The sequence below is a fragment of the Herpailurus yagouaroundi genome, unplaced genomic scaffold, assembly GCF_014898765.1.
Source record: "Herpailurus yagouaroundi ecotype Mexico unplaced genomic scaffold, PumYag 194, whole genome shotgun sequence".
In the NCBI taxonomy this organism is placed as follows: domain Eukaryota; kingdom Metazoa; phylum Chordata; class Mammalia; order Carnivora; family Felidae; genus Herpailurus; species Herpailurus yagouaroundi.
The window spans coordinates 6,290,072-6,308,890 of NW_024412425.1; the positions used below are offsets into that span (position 1 = coordinate 6,290,072).

An 18,819-nucleotide genomic window follows, 5' to 3' on the forward strand; every position below is an offset into this window, starting at 1 on the left:
ATAGAGTGCTGCCAGTAATATTAAAAGAAAACATAAATAGCTGGATTTATTGTGGCTCTTATATGCACAGCCTGGACACGTTCACATATAACATGTTTCTAGTAAACTCCCCTAAGAAACGAGTAACAATGGTGGCCACTGATCAAAGGAAATCAGGGTAGAAAGGGTAGAGGTAAACAATATTGTGCCATTTGAATTTTTGTTTTTAGCAGCATCCCTGGGTTGTTTTTTTTTTTTTCAAAACATTTTTATGTCAGTGGCTTGGTTTTGATTTTAAAGGTTTTTGTATGTATTAGTATGTACTAATGTACTAAAGGAAAGGCATCTTTTTGTATCTTGAAGCCCTGAAGGGCCCCAGGGTCATCATTTGCCCATCAACTGCCCTTGTGCATATAAATGTAGACATTGACAGCAAAGAAGATTGGGGGCTAATCCACACACCCAGACAAATCACGAAGGTCCATGATTTTATTTCTAAACTACCAACTTATTTTCTTACCATTTATAATTTCCAACAATACAAGGAAAACCCAATAAACTTACTATTGAGAGTTGTACTTAATTGGATTCCTGACAATCATTAGCATTTGGTAACAACCACTTTCTGACTCCTGATCACTGAGGTTCAGGGGAACAAGGGCCCTTCAAACTTCCTGCAGCTTCCCCAAAGAGTGGTTCTCAGCTGTCTCCTGGGTATTTTCAGGATGACTGGGTACTCCATCTGTGACCCTGGTCACTTACAACCTCATACTCCTGATTCTTTGCAGCAGGAACCTGGAGACCGCATGTGTTTTACGTAAGCTGTAGCAGCCTAATCACCACGGACTCTTCCTTTCTTACTTAGACATGCAAAAGGGCACAAATCTCAGCATCTTATCAGGAAATTGCAGATAGGAAGATGAGCTGAATCACCTGGGTATGGAGTAATTTCTTCCTCGTGGTGGTCACTCATGGCAGTAGGATGGTCACTCATGATGTACAAAGAAACCTGCTCTATGTGCTTTGGAATCAATGTCATTCATCTTCTCTCATTGTGTTTTCTTTTTGAAATATCACATTGGGGTGCTAAGTTGGTTAAGCCTCTGATTCTTGATTTCGGCTCAGGTCATGATCTTGAGGTTTGTGAGTTCAAGCCCAGCATTGGGCTCTGCACTGACAGCATGGAGCCTGCTTGGGATTCTGTATCCCCCTGTCTCTGCTCCTCCTCTGCTCCCTTTCTCTCTGCCTCTCTCTCTCTCTCTCGAAATAAATAAATAAACTTAAAAAAAAAAGAAATATCACATATATATGAAAAGTGCACAAATCGTAAGCACACAGTTCTATTTATTTTCACAAAGTAAACACATCCATATAACAATAAGCCGATCAAGAAATAGAAATTTTCCAGAATCCCAGAAGCAATAGTCCCAGAATGGACTGATTTTGTTTTATACTTTGCATAAAATGGAATTACAGTATTTTATGGCTTCTTTTGCTCAATGATATTTTGGGGGGCAAAATACGTTGCTCACAATGTATTTGTTGCTTGTAATAGTACTATGTTCATTTTCACTGTGTAAAGTTTTTCATTGTGTGTGAGTATGCCACAATTATTCATTCTACTGTTGATGGGCATGTGGGTAGTTTCTAGTTAAGGACTATTTTGAAAAGTGCAGCTGTGAACATTCCTGTACATGATTTATGGTGAACACAACATATGCATGCATTTCTTTGAGTTATTTACCTACTGTTGGAATTGCTGGACCATAAGCTAGACCTATATCTGCTTTAGATAGATATATTTAGAAAATGCCAGTTTTCCAAAGCTATACTCCCACATTGTATGAGATACTGGTCGCTCCCTGTTATCATGAATATTTGCTTGTTTGTTTTGCCATTCTGTCACTTATTTGTTTTCATCTATAATCACATCTTCTCAGTATGCCAAAATATCTTTCCTTTTAAATCACAGGAACAGGATAGTGTAGCATTGGATGTGATATAACACCAGACAGTCTAATTTACCGAGCTGGGGACCTCTGAACCTCAGTCTCTTCCTCTGTAAACGGGAATGGTAAAGTACTCACTTGATAGGCTCGTCGGAGGACCAACTGAGATCATGCACATGGAGTGCATTGTGCAGTGCCTGGCCTAGAGTAAGTGTGCAATAAACAACTGCTATGTGTAAGATCCTAATTTATAGCTGGGGAAACTGAAGTCATGAGGGGTTAAAGGATCTGGCCGAGGTGACTCAATAGGAGAGCCTGCCAAGACTGATGTGGCCTTTATAGTTGGTGCACCTCTACGGCACCGTATGGCTTCTAAGAATTTTTCTTTATTTTTATTTTTTTAATGTTAATTTATGTTTGAGAGTGAGAGACAGGGAGGGGAAAGGAGGGGCAGAGAGAGGAGGTTCAGAGGATCCAAGCCGGGTTCCATGCTGACAGCAGAGAGCCCAATGTAGGGCTGGAACCCACAGATCATGAGATCATGACCTGAGCTGAAGTCAGATGCTTAATGGCTTGAGTCACCCAGATGCACCTCTAAGATTTTTTAAATAAAAATTGCAAAATCTGGTCTATAAGTTACAATGAATTTTCATCATCTAAGGATTACCTTGTATTTTCTGCTTTTAATTGGGCAAATATCCTAGGATTCTCCTAGAGAAGATGCATGTCAGAGAGGCCAATGCACCTTTTGTCAACAAGCAGGTAGGTGTTAAGAAGTAGGATTTGCATTTTACTTGGAGGAACTGGGTCCCTGGACAGTCAACCACTGGCCTCAGCCAGATGGTAAGACGAGGACTTGACAAAACGGTTGTTTGCAGTTCAGATTTTAATCTTTTGCCTACCTGGGAAATTCCCACCCCAGCTTTTTTGTTAGGAGCACAGGGGCTCCTCCGTGGTTCTTGTGACACACACCACCAGTAGGGTTGACAAATAGAAGGTTAGATGTTACTCTCCTGCTGGGTCAGCAACAGCAGTTCTCATTTCCTGATCAGAGTGGGATCAAAGATATGGCATCAGGCTGGTGGGCCTCCTGCAATAAGCCACAAAAGTGCTAGAGATGTCTGGTCTGGTCGTGCACAGCCCCAAGCAGTGACATTCAGATGGCTCATGTGGTCTGCTGGGACTCACAGGAAAGTGCTCCTTTTCCTCTGAGGATCCCCAGGAGACAGCCTGAGGGTGGGCTGGTGTGTTTTTAACATGTTTCTTACTCTTGTTCTCCCTTTTTTAAAAAAAATTTTTTTAACGTTTATTTATTTTTGAGACAGAGAGAGACACAGCATGAACGGGGGAGGGGCAGAGAGAGAGGGAGACACAGAATCGGAAGCAAGCTCCAGGCTCTGAGCCATCAGCCCAGAGCCCGACGCGGGGCTCGAACTCACGGACCGCGAGATCGTGACCTGAGCCGAAGTCGGACGCTTAACCGACTGAGCCACCCAGGCGCCCCTTGTCCTCCCTTTTTAATGAAAGAAGCAGTAGGGGCATCTGGGTGGCTCAGTCGGTTAAGCATCTGACTTCAGCTCAGGTCATGATCTCATGGTTCGCGAGTTCAAGCTCCGTGTCAGCCCCTGTGCCGACAGCTCAGAGCCTGTTCTGATTCTGTCTCTTTCTCTCTCTGTCCCTGCCCTGTGCATGCTCTGTCTCTCTCTCTCTCTCTCAAAGGTAAATAAACATTATAAATTAAAAAAAAAAAAAAAGCAGTTCAAGAAGGCAATGGTGGCAGGCTATGTTAAATAACAGATTTGGTTTTCACTGTGTTCGCTTTTATTTGTATCTCTCCATAGGGTGAGGTACTGTTGGTTTCCCAGTTATGGTTATGACCTAATTCTCTTTTAAAATAAAGTTTGTTTAAACAAAGTGAGGAATTTTAAGGAAGACTATTAGGTCAGTAATAGTGCAAGTGACCCATATATGCGACAAATTGTAAAGTCGATTGGAGCTTCAAGGTGGTGGAAAATGACAAAAATCTGAAGGTGTTAGGGAAGGACGGAAGTCAATAGGCCTGAACTAAGACCGATCTCAGCCACTAACAGGGGTGTGCCCTTGCCCACTTCACTCCTCTGAACCTTGGTCTTCTCCTGGGGCAAATGGAGATTATTTAATCCCTTTATTTGCAGAAGGGTCATGAGAATGAAACACAGTATCTATAAACTTTCCGGCTGGAGCAGAGGTTCTCTTATTGATAACTTCATTACTGGTAGTAGTAACCTGCCACCCTAGGATCCTTGAAACAGGAGGGACTGTTTTCAATTCCCAAAGTGGGCGTGGCAGGTTTCCAGGGCGATGGATTTATTGCAGGATGACCGACATATGCTGATGTTAGCTTCATAACTCGTTTCTGACCTTAAGAGAGCCAGGAAGTTTTTGCATCACCCACAGATTTTCCCAAACACCTGTCCCAGCACTGAGTTGGTTAGGACTCTTCGGGTTCTTTCTTAGAATTAATCCTCTGGAAACTCTTTTTCTTGTGCCTCGTCTCAGAATCTGCAGGCAGCATTGATGAGGAAGTTTTTTTGTTTGTTTTTTTGTTGGTGGGTCTTTTGGGGGGGTTGTTTTTTGTTTGTTTGTTTTTACATTTACTTGGTTGTTAGTCCTTCATTGTTGTCACTATTTATTTTAAAACTCTTGAACAACCCCTGATATGCACACATTTTTCCCGCCCCCCCCCCACCCCCCACGTTTTTTTTGAAGAGAAGGAAATGTGTAGCTTGTTTTGAATGCAGACGGTGTTCGGTTCTACCGGAGGCATTTACGGCGACAGCCAAACGCAGCAGCAACAGCGCAAAATTGTCCCTCGGTTGGGGGAGGGGGTTAGGGACGGCAGGACAGCAGCCGGGAGGGGCGTGGCCCCGCGGGCCGGGGGAGGGGGGCTTCCGGCTCGGGCCTCAGGATCCGCCCCCGCTGTCTATTGGTCAAAGGGGGTTTGTGGCGAGAGGGTGGTGTGAACCCCGTCCCAATAGTCCCCCCTTTTGCTCCTAAGCTAGGCGCGTCCCTACACCCCGGCTAAGGGCTTTAACATGCATTTTCGTCGTAGTTCTGGCAGCTTGAGAGAGCATGATGTGGCCCCAATTTGCAGCTGAGAAAACTGAGGTTTTATCTGGTAGAGGTGCTCAAGGACATCCACCTCTATGGCACAAACCTCTTTCTGGGGATCCCCCAGCACCATCCGCGACCCTCAGCGGATCCGCCTAGTCTCTGCAGCGAGGGTGGGGGAATAATGAGGTTGACCGCCACGCCACCAGGTCTGAGTCACCCACCTAAGGCCCGCGGGGGCGCAGCCAGCTCTCTCTCAGGGTCCCCGACTCGGGCCCGGGTCTCCCCGGGCCGGAAGCTGTTCCCGACCGCTCGGCTTAGGGTCCAGGACTCTCGCCGAGCCCTCTACGTGGCGTCGGGTTTGGTCACTGTCCCGCGGCACCCGTGCTCCCTCAGGGAGGGGCCACGACTTCCCCCGCGCTCGCTGCGTTTACCCCCAGGGCTCCAGCAAAGGGGCCGGGTCCCCAGCCCCGGCCTTGCTGCGGCCTCGGAGACCCCCGGCCCGCCTCTGCGCCACAGGACTGAGACAGCAAACAGCGAAGCCCAGATTAGGACCGAGAGGCTCGGAGAAAGCGAGCGACCCGCCCCGGGGCCCCGGAGGCTAGCCTCGGGGGCCTGGGGCGCGGCTCCCCAGGCCAATCTTGAGCCGGGGCGGGGCCTGGGGGCGTGGTGTCGGCGGGCGGGGCCCGGTCTCCAGGGCTCCCGGCCTGGCCTGGGGCGGGGCTGGAGGGGCCGCAGCGCAGGCGGGCGGGGCGGGGCGGGGGCGTGTCCGGGCGCTCTCCCAGACCGACGCGCTGCGGAGCCTCACTCAGTCTTCGCTCCGCGCCCGCGCCGCCAGCATGACCGACGCGCTGCTGCCCGCGGCCCCCCAGCCGCTGGAAAAGGAGGGCGACTGCTACTTTCGGAAGGTGGGCGGCTTCGGGTGGGCGGGGAGCCTACGGACTCCAGACCTTCTGCCCCCAGGCTGCGGAAGGGGCTTCGGGAGCTCGGGGCCGGGGTCGACCAGGCCAGGAGGGGGAGGGGGCTCACCGGCCTGGGGTGGGCGGGGCAGAGGCTTTGGGCGAGGGCTCCGGGCGGTGGTGTACCGGGCGGCCGGCCAAGTGCAGGTGGCTTCCGGGGCTGGGGGCGGGGAGCGGCTCCTGGGGCTGCCCCGCACAGGTGGCGGAGGAGGCTGGGGGCCAGGAGGGGTGCCCGGGTCACCTCGGCCGACTATCCCGCGCCCCTGGGGAAGGGATCAATTCCTAGTTGTGGAGGTGTCCGCGGCCTTGCTGCACGTTGGGACCCGAGCCCACCTTAGACCCGAGCGCTTGGCGGGGTGGAGATAGATCACCCCAGGTGGCTTGGCGTTTTCCTTTTGCCTCCAGACGCTTCCAGTGTCCGCTTCTCCGACTTTTAGAAGGAAGGGGAGAGCTGCCGGTTGGGAGGTGACCTCTGCGTTGCCCCCTTTCTGCCCGAAGTCGCCTGGGAGGGAGTGCGCGCGGTAGACTTGAGGGCGCGGCCTCGCCCCTGCTCATTTTATGCTAAAGAGTATTTATCTGATTGTTGGAAAGACCCGCTACGAGTGCTAGCTTGGCGGGAGATTGTTATTTCCGTGCGACCCTCCGTACGCCCCGCTGGCCCTGGGATAACAGCCCTGCAGCCCAGTCCATCAAAAGCGACCCCAGCTCGCAGAGCTAGGGCGCTGAGATGCCCACAGGTTGGCATGAAAATGCTTTCGAACCCGGAGACACGGTGAGACTTTCCACCCTGCCTCCTTGTAGGTTCCAAAGAATCTAAAAATAGCCTTTGGAGGTTGGCCAGGTTTGACCCGGTGGGTTGAGAGATTGTTGTTTCTTTATAACCCATAAGACCCAAGGCAAAGTGTGTAATTATAAATAGGGAAGTGAAACTTTCTCAGTCAATTCTTAATTGTTCAAAGCCTAACGATCCAGTCGATAAATGATCTTGGCATCTTCCTTCTTCCACATGACACAGACTTTGGGCTTTTCTCTTCCGCGAGGAGCAGTGGCCTCAGGGCAGGGGAGGGGAATTGGAAACAGGTGACAATAGAGTGGGAAAAATTCTTTTTGGTTAAATTGCTTTTCACATTAAAAAAAAAAAAGAGTAGTTTTAAGGTATATTTAAGTTCAAAGATGTCATCATGGAATTACAGGATTATAACTTCTAATTATGTGTGGCATTTGGGGCCGAGGATCACAGGCCATGGAATTGCAGAAGGAGGTGGAGCCTGGGAATCCCTAGATCTTGGTCCTCAGGCCCCAGAACCTGGCTGCCACCCTGGCAAAATTCCTGTGTAGCCTTCAGCAAGTTGCTGCCTCTTCCTGGGACTTCATTTCTTTCCTGAATTGTTTGTTCTCTGAACAGGTGGGAGTCTGGACCCACGGCAGCATTTGGGGGAGATGACAGAGGGATGGGTAGAAGAGATGTGGAACGCCTGTGAGGGTTCCATTCCCAAGTCTTCCAGAACAGGCGTTCCAGGGAAGGATGTGCACAAGAAAGAGAGGGGATGGCTGGTGGGGGAACTAGGAAAGGATGCAAGGTTGGGTGTATCTTATCTTATTTTTTAAAGATTCTATTTTTAAGTAATCTCTACACCCAATACGGGGCTTGAACTTACAACCCCTGAGATCAAGCGTGGCATGCTCTACTGACTGAGCCAGCCAGGTGTCCTGGTTGGGTGTTTTTTTAGATGCAGTGTCTCTGGTGGTAAATGGGAGAATCATGGGTATAAAATAAGGTGAATCACTGGTTTACAATTAGAACCATCGCTACAAGAAAAGGAGATCTTGTAATGATCGTAGTGCTACATCATACCAGCTCAAAGAATGTTCTTTGTACCAGAATAATAAAAGGTGTTGATGGTGAACCTTTCTCAATTTGTGATCTGAGCCAGTTTGACCTAAAACGAATGCTCCCTGAATGAAAGAGGTAGATGTTCCACAGGTGAGAAAGGGAGGAGGAGCACTTTAGGTAGCCAGAAGAGCAAGGGCAAAGGCATGGAATTGTGAGCGCTTGTGAGGGAGCCCTCTAGGGTGTGGAGGTATAAGTGGGAACCAGGCTGTTCAGGGTCACGCATCCTGCTAAGGAACCTGGGAACCTCAGGGACCCATCAGAATGTTTCAAGAAGGACCAGACATGAGAGATTCGTGCCCCAGAAAGCTGAGCGATCTCTGAGTGGGGGATGGGGGAGAGGCAATGGTGGGGAGGTAGGGAGGAGTTGGGGGTTTAGTCTCCTGCAGTTTTCAACATCTCTGCCGTTTCTGCTCTGATACCATTGATGGACCACTGCTGGCTTTTCAGTTATAAAGTGCTGTGTAAACACAGCCTCACCACCCATCCTAATGACCAGCTTGCACCACTAACTTAAACCAGGGGTCCGTCCAGGCTGGAGGCAGGGATCCCAGTGAGGAGGTGAGAATGATAGGCAGCAGCAGTGTCCGTGGGATGGGGAGAGCTAACGGATAGGATATGGCGAGGAAGGTGCTGCTGACGAGTGCAGGCTGTCTGCCCTAGGTGTCTGGGTGGATGGCCAGGCACCTCACTGAGGTGGGGGGAACTTGGAGGCTGGTGTATAGGGGCAGGTGGATTTGAGGCCCCCATGACATATCCAAGTGGTGGTCCCAGTGAGGAGGGACCCGGAAGCCATGAAAACACCCTGTCTGGAGATGGGGCTCTGGGGGCACCAGTATAGGAGGCAGTTGGGGTGTTGTGAGAAGGGCCCAAGACAGAAAGGAGTAATACTTCCACTTAGGGGCAGGCAGAGGGATGGGAGGCAAGCCGGAAGGGCTGCAGTATTAAGGAAGCCGAGAGAAGTGATTCTTTTTCATGGAGAGGTGGGGTTGACAAATCAGAAGAGCACTGGAAAATACTGGATTTAGATATTCAGGGGCTTGTTAGTCAATGGGTGGGTAGAGAGTCAGGGGCAAAAGCCAATGAGGTGGGGTGCAGAGGGGAGAAGGGCAGAGAAGGTGATGGGTGCAGTGAGATGGGGGTGGAGGAGAGACAAGAAGGCAGATTCATTTCAACGTTTTTTATTTATTTTTGGGACAGAGAGAGACAGAGCATGAACGGGGGAGGGGCAGAGAGAAAGGGAGACACAGAATCGGAAACAGGCTCCAGGCTCCGAGCCATCAGCCCAGAGCCCGACGCGGGGCTCGAACTCCCGGACTGCGAGATCGTGACCTGGCTGAAGTCGGCCGCTTAACCGACTGCGCCACCCAGGCGCCCCTCATTTCAGAATGAGGATGTCTTTCAGCTTTTTAAAGCTGAAGGTAAGGAAGTTCGGGGTGGAAGGCAGGTTGAAGATTCAGGGGAGAAAGAGAACAAGCTATAGAGGGGTCCCAGGAGGTGAGGGGCAGGGCAGGGCTGGGACACAGCTGCCGGACAAGCTGGGTGGATGAGCCAACCAGGGGCAGTAAGCGAGGACCCCTGAGACTGGAGATACCACCAGAGTGGGCTCCCCCATCCCGTTCTTGGACTTTGGAGATTTTGTGCACACTTAGAGGATCAAATTAATTTCTGCTAAAATCAGGCTTCTCTTTCATCCTGTTCCTTATCCTATCGTCTTTCCCCTCCCTTTTTTCTCGAAAATGCCATTCTGCTCCATTCATTCAAAAAGCATTTATTGAGTGACAGCTCTAAGCCTGACCTCTGTCAGATTCTGGGGCAGACTCAACTCCGTGGCCCTTCACAGGGGGCCTCATGTCCTGGGGTGCGGGCAGTGCTGGGAGTCGGTGCTTTGTCCGGATAGCTCAGGCCATGCTTGAATAGGAATCCGTTTCTTTGCTTTAGAACAGAGTGCAAAAAGTTGGGGGGGGGAGTCTGCGTCCATATTCAGAGTTTCAACTCTGTTTTGTGTGACTCACACACAAAATGGAAATGAATTGTCCAAAAAGCTCACTCTGCCGGCAAGACCTGGACCCTGCACAAGACCATCATTGGCAGAGAGGGAGGTTCCCCAGTAAATCAGCATCTTCTTGGGGTCGTGTAGGACTTGGCTCTACAGAAAGCCTGAGGACACGGACACAGCTTGGCCTCAGGTCAGGCCTCCTGGGCTGGCAGCTCGGGGGGCTCCCATTTAAAAACAAACAAACACAGAATACTTTCTGGCCCGTTGCATTGTGTCTCATCTCTGGCTTCTCACTGATTTTTTTTTTTAATGTCTTTAATGTTATTTTTGAGAGAGAGAGAGTGAGCGGGGGGAGGGGCAGAGAGAGAGGGAGACACAGAATCCGAAGCAGGCTCCAGGCTCTGAGCTGTCAGCACAGGGCCCGACACGGGGCTCAAACTCACGAACTGTGAGATCATGACCTGAGCCGAAGTCGGGCGCCCAGCCGACTGAGCCACCCAGGTGCCCCATCACTGGTTTTTCCTTTTGTTTTTCCTTTACGTTAATATGTTTAAATAGAGGCACAAGCTCGGTGGCTATAAATTGCTTTCTTAAAAGAATGACCAGTGGAAATGGAGCTTCTTTTCCCAGATTTTCATGCTCATCTTAATGAATGTGTGCGGGAGAATGGAACAGTGTGTGTTCCGACCTATAGTTAATGCAGAGGAGTGTACGTTTCCAGGACACTTGTCCCTGGAGCTCTCTGGGTGCCTTCGTCCTAAAACCCACAGGAAATCCTCTTCGTGGCCAGGAGAGAAAACCAGCTGGAGACAAACTAGAGAAAGCTGTTCTCTAGGGCTGTTGAAAGGGCCCCGCATAAAAGGTCTTAGCACCTTGTGGAAGGAGAAAATCAGGACAAAATGCTGTACTGTCTGTCCTTATCTCTGCCTCTTCATCCTTTGGGAACACCAATGACCCGAAATGAATTTAGCTCCATTGTTTCTACCCCAGAGCTGGAGGAGAAGTTGTTTCTTGTCCACAGAGGCCTCCAGGCTGGACAGGCTCCCAAGGTTCACTGTGTCCTGATTTATGGTCCCTGTTTACTCTGGGCTTCCTTGAGGCTCCAGCAGAGAAGGAAGAATTCTTTTCTTTTCTTTTCTTTTTTTTTTAACCTAGACACTCCTCCTGGTTCCTCCTCTGCACCATTCATCTTCGTGAAGTGTAATTCTGCGTTAGACACATGTGTGCGGGGGAGCTTTCTGTGAGGCCCGGTCCGCCGTGCTCAGTGTCGGTCATGGAGGCTCATCAGCGCCAGCTTTCCGGGGTGTCTGGGCCCCTTCCCCTTGGATGGGAAGAGGTGTGTGAAGGTTGCTGATGCTGCCCTCTGCCCCACCCCATGCACCACCATGGTCTGAGCCAGGTCCTAAAGGCCAGACTGGCTCCAAGTTGATCATGGCCTTGGTGAGCGTCTGCCTGGCTACACTGATACACACTAGCAGCCCAGAGGCTGTGTATGACAAGCACCTCTTCACATTGCTGGATCCTGGCCAGGAGGGGTCCCCTGGCAGAAACAGAATTTTCAGGGTGACTCAGAGGAGAGTCAGCATGATGAGCTAGCTGTAACAATATAAACGTCTCCTGCTTCCTGGGGCTATTTGGATGGTTCCCAAGACACCACCTGTTGATACCGAGCATTGGTTTTAGCCCGGTCACCACTTCCTTCTTTGGCTCAGGTACTAGAGTCTCGTGACAGGCTGCATTGGAGGTGGCCACAGAGGACGGTGGGATTGCAGGTGCAGCCCAGCCCCAGGACGGGGTGTCTGGCCGAGTGGGCGGCGAGGGGTGCCGGCTGGGAGCGAGGTCTCCCACCTGCAGCACCAGGGACAGGGGGAGAGATGTGAGTCTTTCTGGACTTTCCGGTCAGACCCACGCAGTTCGGTGTGGCCATATGCCATTAGAAAGTCCCAGGTTTTGATTGCGTTGTAAGAAGAGAAAAGGGCAGGTGATAGAGAACTTAGGAGTAGTTCCTTTTTGGGGCACTTGGGTGGCTCCGTCAGTTAAGCGTCTGACTCTTGATCTCAGCTCAGGTCTCGATCTCAGGATCATGAGTTCAAGCCCTGAGTTGGGCTCCATGCCGGCCATGGAGCCTACTTTAAAAAAAAAAAAAAAAAAAAAAAAAGAAGTTCTTTTTCTCCCTTGTTATGTGTCTTGTAAAAGTAACATGAATTATTGTGATTGCAGAAAAAGTAATTACAAAAATGTACAAATTCACACACACACATACCAGCCCCTCTCCCACACAGACACGCTTTGCAGACAGGAACTGTTAGCTGTGGGTGAGTGCATCCAACCGGGTGAAATAAGCAGGTCATCAGGTGGGACTGGGAATATATTTGATCCATGGAGATTTGGGTGATGGTAAAAGCTTTGTTACTCATTCAACAGGTTGCACAGTAACTGTGAGTGGTGCGCAGGAGGTGTTGATAAAGACTAGTAGAAGTGACTGCAGGGAGCCTTTAGTGAAGGATCATGGCAAAGTGCTGATTTCATACTGTGGCCTCCCCACCCCCCATGTGAATGGTTGGGGATGCTGGAGAAAAGCAGGTGCTCTGTGATTTGCCGCCCCGGCTCCTGGCAGGGATCCTGGAAGGGCAGGAGGGCTCTTGAAAAACGCTAGACTTTCGTTTTAATTTTGATGGATGTGGAAAAGCTAGATTCTGTTTCATCCAACGTGCCCTGAATCTCCAGCATGGCGAGAAGTTAACATTAGATGTATGTGTGTATTGCAGGGTACTGCATGCTATTTTGGTGCTTTCTGGTTGACAGCTTCTGGCTAACTCATAAACAAACAATTCTGTTTTCCAAAGTTTGGTGGTTGAGTGGGGGATTGCGTCATCAGGAAGGAGTGAGAAAGGCTGAGAAAATAGAAAACATCTTTGCGCTATAGGAGCAACAGAAAGTACCCTCTTTCCCACGCCCTTTTGTACAGAGGATCCAAAGTCGGCTCTGTGCCGACAGCAGCAAGCCCCTTACGGGTCTTGAACTCACGAACTGTGTGAGGGGCTCTAGCTAGGGGACCCTGCCCTGTCACCCTCTACTCAGTCTTCTACCTGACCTGGAGACCCCAAGTTCACACTGTGCCTTCATTTTGCTGGAAAATCATCTACATGCATAAGCTTTACCTTTGACTGTGGAAGAAGAGCCCATACCGGTTTTCTGGGTAGAGGGGAGTCAGGTGCCAGGCACTGACCTGAGTGGGACCCCGGCCGGGGGAGGAAAGACTGCTCCAGTCCCTCTCTCTGCATCTGCCTTCCCGGTGACCTGGCCTTTCTCCCTTTCCTAGTGTCTGTCTCTGTAGGTAAAGGTTGAGTACTCTTGTCCTTTCTGCCAAATGAAGTGCCTCCAAATTGTGCCTGGGTATCGCTTTTAAACACGTATTTCCCAGCTGAGCGGTGTGACTGTTCACAAAGGGCATGCCAGGGGGATGCTGGCAAATGGAGTTCTCGCTCTAGGTGAACTGATTCTAATTAGGACTAATTGAAAAATGAGTTGCAGGTGCCAGAAAAATCCAATCCAAAATGGCACATAAACACACTGTGGCACATCCCTACAATGGAATTCTCAGCACTAAAAAGGAGCAAACCACCCAGAAGTGCAACAGTGTGGATGGATCTCAAAGCATAATATGGAACACAATGTGCCAGACACGGAAGAGTATGTACTGTACGGTTCCATTTCTTTTTTTTTTTTTTTTTAATTTTTTTTTCAACGTTTTATTTATTTTTGGGACAGAGAGAGACAGAGCATGAACGGGGGAGGGGCAGAGAGAGAGGGAGACACAGAATCGGAAACAGGCTCCAGGCTCTGAGCCATCAGCCCAGAGCCCGACGCGGGGCTCGAACTCCCGGACCGCGAGATCGTGACCTGGCTGAAGTCGGACGCTTAACCGACTGCACCACCCAGGCGCCCCTGTACGGTTCCATTTCTACGAAGTTCTAGAACAAGCAAAAGTCTATGGTAATGGAAACCAGAGTATTGGTGGCCTGGGGATGATGAAGATATTCTAATTTTTTTTAATGTTTATTTATTTTTGAGAGAGTGAGTGTGAGAGGGGGAGGGGCAGAGAGAGAGGGGGACAGAGGATCCAAAGTGGGGTCTGTGCTGACATCAGCGAGCCCACTGTGGGGCTTGAACTCACGAACTGCAGGATCATGACCTGAGCCGAAGTCGGGCGCTCAACCGACTGAGCCACTCAGGTGCCCTGAAAAAGTTTGATTGAGGTAATGATTCCAGAGGTTTATACATTCGTCCAAACTCATTGAACTGTGTATTTAGAATCTACGTATTTTATTATACGTAAATTATACCTCAATTTAAAAAATGGTTTAGGCAAGAAAGGGAATGCATTGGCTTCTCTAACTGAGCAGTCCAGAAGAATGGCTTCAGGCCTGGCTTGATCTAGGGCTCAGATGCTGCTACTAGCAGTTTCTCAACTCTCTTCCCCCTGGACTGGTATTCATTTTGGGGGAGACATTCCCCTGCTGGTGGCAAAGGCCAGTGGGGGAAAAATGAAGGTGTCTTCCTCATGAGTTCTGATTATCCTCTGTCAGGTGCTCACTCTGAGTCCCTCTGAGGGCCAGGGGCCTTCAGTTTCCAACTGACCAGGCATGAGGTCAGTGTTCTTCTTGGAAAGGAGGTAGGGGAGCACTGAGTGTCAAGGACTATGAGGTGGGAGAGGGGGACCCGGTCACTGTGCCCAAAGTATGCACAGTGATGTTGGGCAGCCCTCAGCCGGGAAGCACGTGAGAGGTGTCTGGGGGTTTGCAGGCAAGCTGTCCCAGCCAACATCGCCCCGCATTCCTGCTGCTGACTGCCTCACAGCTCATCTTAGAGTGGCAGCAGGGACGTGGGCTCGAGTCCGGCTCCCACCCTCCCTGCCTTGAGTAGCTCACTTAACCTGCAAACCTTAGGACTGTGGGATCTCAAATGCTGTAGCACAGTCCACAACTGGCCGTCTGACTCATGACACATGCCCTGTGATGAAGTTGAGGCCTCACTCGGTATTTGCTTTTCTGGGTGTTGGCTGTTGGACCGTCTTCCGGCGTTTTAACATTGATGCAAATGTCCACACACAGACTCTGTGTGGCAGAAGGACTCACTTCACTGTAGGACTTGTAGACCATGACCTTCGAGGCCAGGACAGTTCAGCTCTCTGCCCCCACCGCCTCCCTATTCCCGGTTTCCAGGTTAAGCAGGTGTGACAGGTGCTGCCTTGGGCCCTGGCACAAACCATCATTCCAGTTGGCAGAAGCTCTCCATCCCGTTAGGAACCCACCAAGAACTGAGGCATGGTCGAGGACTGTGGGTCCCCAGAGAACTGCTGAAGGGGCCAGTGGACAGCTGGCAGCTTCTGGAGATGCCAGGGGGTCTTTATGGCAGTCTTGCCCAGATTTGCTTCTTGGGGCTCCGAGAAGCTTCCACAGTCCTGTGGGTGTTCCTAGTGTTTCCAGCTGGCCCAGCATTCCTACCTGTCAGTAAGAAATAATGTCATTTTGGTTCTAATTACTCAGTCATATCTAATCCTAAGCATTCCTCTCTCTTATCTAGGAACTTGACTCCGCATCTGTGGGCTAGCCAGAAGTTGGGTAGAGTATAGGAGTAGGAAAAAGTTCTTATCCGTGAACTGGAATGGCAGCTTATCTTAGCTCTGGGAGTGTCCATAAAGGAATTCGTTATTAAAGCTTCTCTGTAAAATGGAACACAGCTTGGGTGAACCATGTGACTTTTGAGTCAGATCAAGCCATCCAGATAGAGCTACCCCTTCATAGTAATTTTAGAAAGTATAAAGGAAAGAGGAGGGCCATTAGTTTAGGCCTTGAGTATTCCATTAGCTTAACAGTAAAGACCTTTTAATCTTATATCTGGAAAAAGATAGTTTTCTGACTTTTATTTTGAATCAGAGATCGTTGGGTGGTTTTAAAGATGTTAACTTTTTTTTTTTTTAATTTTTTTTTCAATGTTTATTTATTTTTGGGACAGAGAGAGACAGAGCATGAACAGGGGAGGGGCAGAGAGAGAGGGAGACACAGAATCGGAAACAGGCTCCAGGCTCTGAGCCATCAGCCCAGAGCCCGACGCGGGGCTCGAACTCACGGACCGCGAGATCGTGACCTGGCTGAAGTCGGACGCTTAACCGACTGCTCCACCCAGGCGCCCCAAAGATGTTAACTTTTAAGACCAGTCCAAATCAGATTCTGACTATCTGTGTAATTCGAATCCTGGTGAGTAAGAATGAGAAATCTTGTGGAAGGAGAAGCATTGTAAATTAACCCGGGTCTGACCCACTAGTCCAAAGGCCACTCACTGATATGGGGAATCCTTGAGATTAGGGCTCTGAATAACTCCTCCCTCCTTGGGGTGGAGGCCACAGACCTGGCTGGGGCAGAGGTGGGGCCAAGTGGAAAGGCAGTGACACAACTGGAGAGAAAGGGCGTCTTTTCACGGAGTGCTGCCCACCAGCCATTCCTGGGCCGTAACCACGGCACCCTCTGTGGGCAGGACCTAAAGATAAGCCTCTAAAAGGAACAGAGCCCTCACTCAGATTTCAGGGATTTTACCAGCTGGGGTGGGAAGAACACTGTTAGGTTAAAATTCTTAAACTTTTCAGAGTGAAACATTGCAATCCTTGGGGCACCGGGGTGGCTCAGTCGGTTTGAGCTTCCGACTCTTGATTTTGGCTCAGGTCATGATCTTAAGGTCATGGAATCAAGCCCTGCATCAGGCTCCATGCTCAGCATGGAGCCTGCTTGGAATTCTCCCTCTCTCCCTCTCTTTGCCCCTCCCACACACACACACACACTCTCTCTCTCTCTCTGTCTCTCTCTCTCTCAAAATAAATTTTAAAAAATTTCAGGTGATCAATAATATATAAAAAAATAAGTTTGCCTTTACCAATAATACATGCAAATTGTTAGAATAGGATACCTGTTCCAAGTTGCATAGCAAGTTGGCAAAGATTAATGCTTTTCAGGGCACCTGGGTGACTTAGTCGGTTAAGCGTCCAACTTCAGCTCAGGTCATGATCTTGCGGTTTGTGGGTTCGAGCCCCGCGTCGGACTCTGTGCTGACAGCTCAGAGCCTGGAGCCTGCTTCGGATTCTGTATCTCACTCTCTTTCTACCCCTCCCCTGCTCATGCTCTGTTTCTCTCTGGCTCTCAGAAATAAATAAATGTTAAAACAAATTTTTTTTAAATAATACTTTTCAGCTCAACAACAGAAAGATAGCTCCATTTAAAATGGGCCAGTATCTGAATTGATATTTCTCCATGGAAGATTCACAAATGGTCAATAAGCACATGAAAAGACATTAAACATTATGAACGATCAGGGAAATGCAGATCCAAACCATAAGGAGATATCACTCAGATTGTCTGTTAGAAGAAAAATAGTATTATTGATGGTATGGAGAAATTGGAACCCTCATACACTGTTGGTGGGAATGTACAATGGTGTAGCCACTTTGGAAAATAGTTTGACTGTTCCTCAAATGGGTAGGCCCCAAATTAACCACTGACACAACAGTTCCCCTCCTAGGTCTATAGCCAAGAGAAAGAAAAACATAAAAACAGCCACATAAAAATGTATACACAAATAAGCAGCCCTATTCATAACAGCCAAAAAGTGAAAACATCCCCAAATGTCCATCAAGTGATGAATGGATAAATTAACGTGGTATATTCATATAATGGGGGATTAGTTAGGGGCAAAAAGGAATATGGTACTGATACAAGCTCCAACATGGATGAACCTTGAAAAATCATGCTAAGTGAAGGACGCCCATTCCAAAAGACCTTATTTTTGTAAAATTTCATTTGTAGGAAATGTCCAGAATAAGCAAATGTGTACAGACAGGAAATAGATTTGTGGTTGCCTAAGGCTGGTGGGGAGAAGGGGTAGGGAACAGAGAGTAGCTTTCTTTCTTGGAGGATAATTGGGCTGGGGTGCACTGGAGGTCTTTAAGAGGTTTCTAGGGCCATACCTGCCCTAGAAATATACCTTAAAAAGAAAAGTAGAGGTTCATCAAGATTCATGTTTACAAATATGCACCAAATAATAGCAGATACTTGGATGCAATGTAAATGTCTAACTATAAGGAAATGGTAAATTCTTTAAAAAAGATGGTATTATGCAATTGTTAAATCATGGTTTCGGGGCGCCTGGGTGGCTCAGTCGGTTAAGCCTCCGACTTCAGCTCAGGTCACGATCTCACGGTCCGTGAGTTCGAGCCCCGCGTCGGGCTCTGGGCTGATGGCTCAGAGCCTGGAGCCTGCTTCCGATTCTGTGTCTCCCTCTCTCTGCCCCTCCCCCGTTCATGCTCTGTCTCTCTCTGTCTCAAAAATAAATAAATGTTAAAAAAAAAATCATGGTTTCAAGAAACATTCCATGGCAAAGGGAAGTTTCATAATAGAGTGTTAAGTGAGGAATTAGGATAAGCTGTTATGTGCCAGTCTGCAGAAGAGAGTTAATGTAGCAGGTCTGAGGCTGCTATCAGGGAGGTTTGCTTGCAAGGCTGTCCCCTGCCTGGTATCTGGGAACCTGGCTCTTGGGAGCGTTTCCTCCATCCCCTAACTGACAAGGTCGGCTCACTTCCCCTAGACTGATGGCACCAACCGTGTGGTTTATGATGAACACCTGCTGGGAGTGTTCCTGCCCGGAGTCTGGAATTTTGGCACGTGCCAGCATGGGGTGCCTTTGTGATCAGTTCCTGGTAAAATCCCTGGGCATCGATTTTCTAACCTGGACAGTGACATCTCATTCATGTTGCTGAATTTTTGTTGCTGGGGGAAGAAGGTGCTCTGCATGACCCCCCCCCAGGGGAGGGAGAAGCATAAGGAAGCCTGCACATGGGTTGTTCCACACTCTACCCATGTCTTTTCCTCTGTGATCCAGCTCTGGGTCCTTACTAAGCCGCTG

General features: G+C 49.2%; 1 protein-coding gene across 1 annotated transcript in view; it reads left to right on the forward strand.

The window, feature by feature from the left end:
• The first annotated feature begins 5,795 nt into the window (after positions 1-5,795).
• The window catches only part of RHPN2 (rhophilin Rho GTPase binding protein 2), a 60,985-nt gene continuing 47,961 nt past the window's right edge, over positions 5,796-18,819 (forward strand). The window contains exon 1 of the mRNA XM_040446228.1: positions 5,796-5,926. Coding sequence (XP_040302162.1) covers positions 5,858-5,926 — 69 coding nt within the window. The 5' untranslated portion in view covers positions 5,796-5,857. The remainder of the gene's footprint in view (positions 5,927-18,819) is intronic.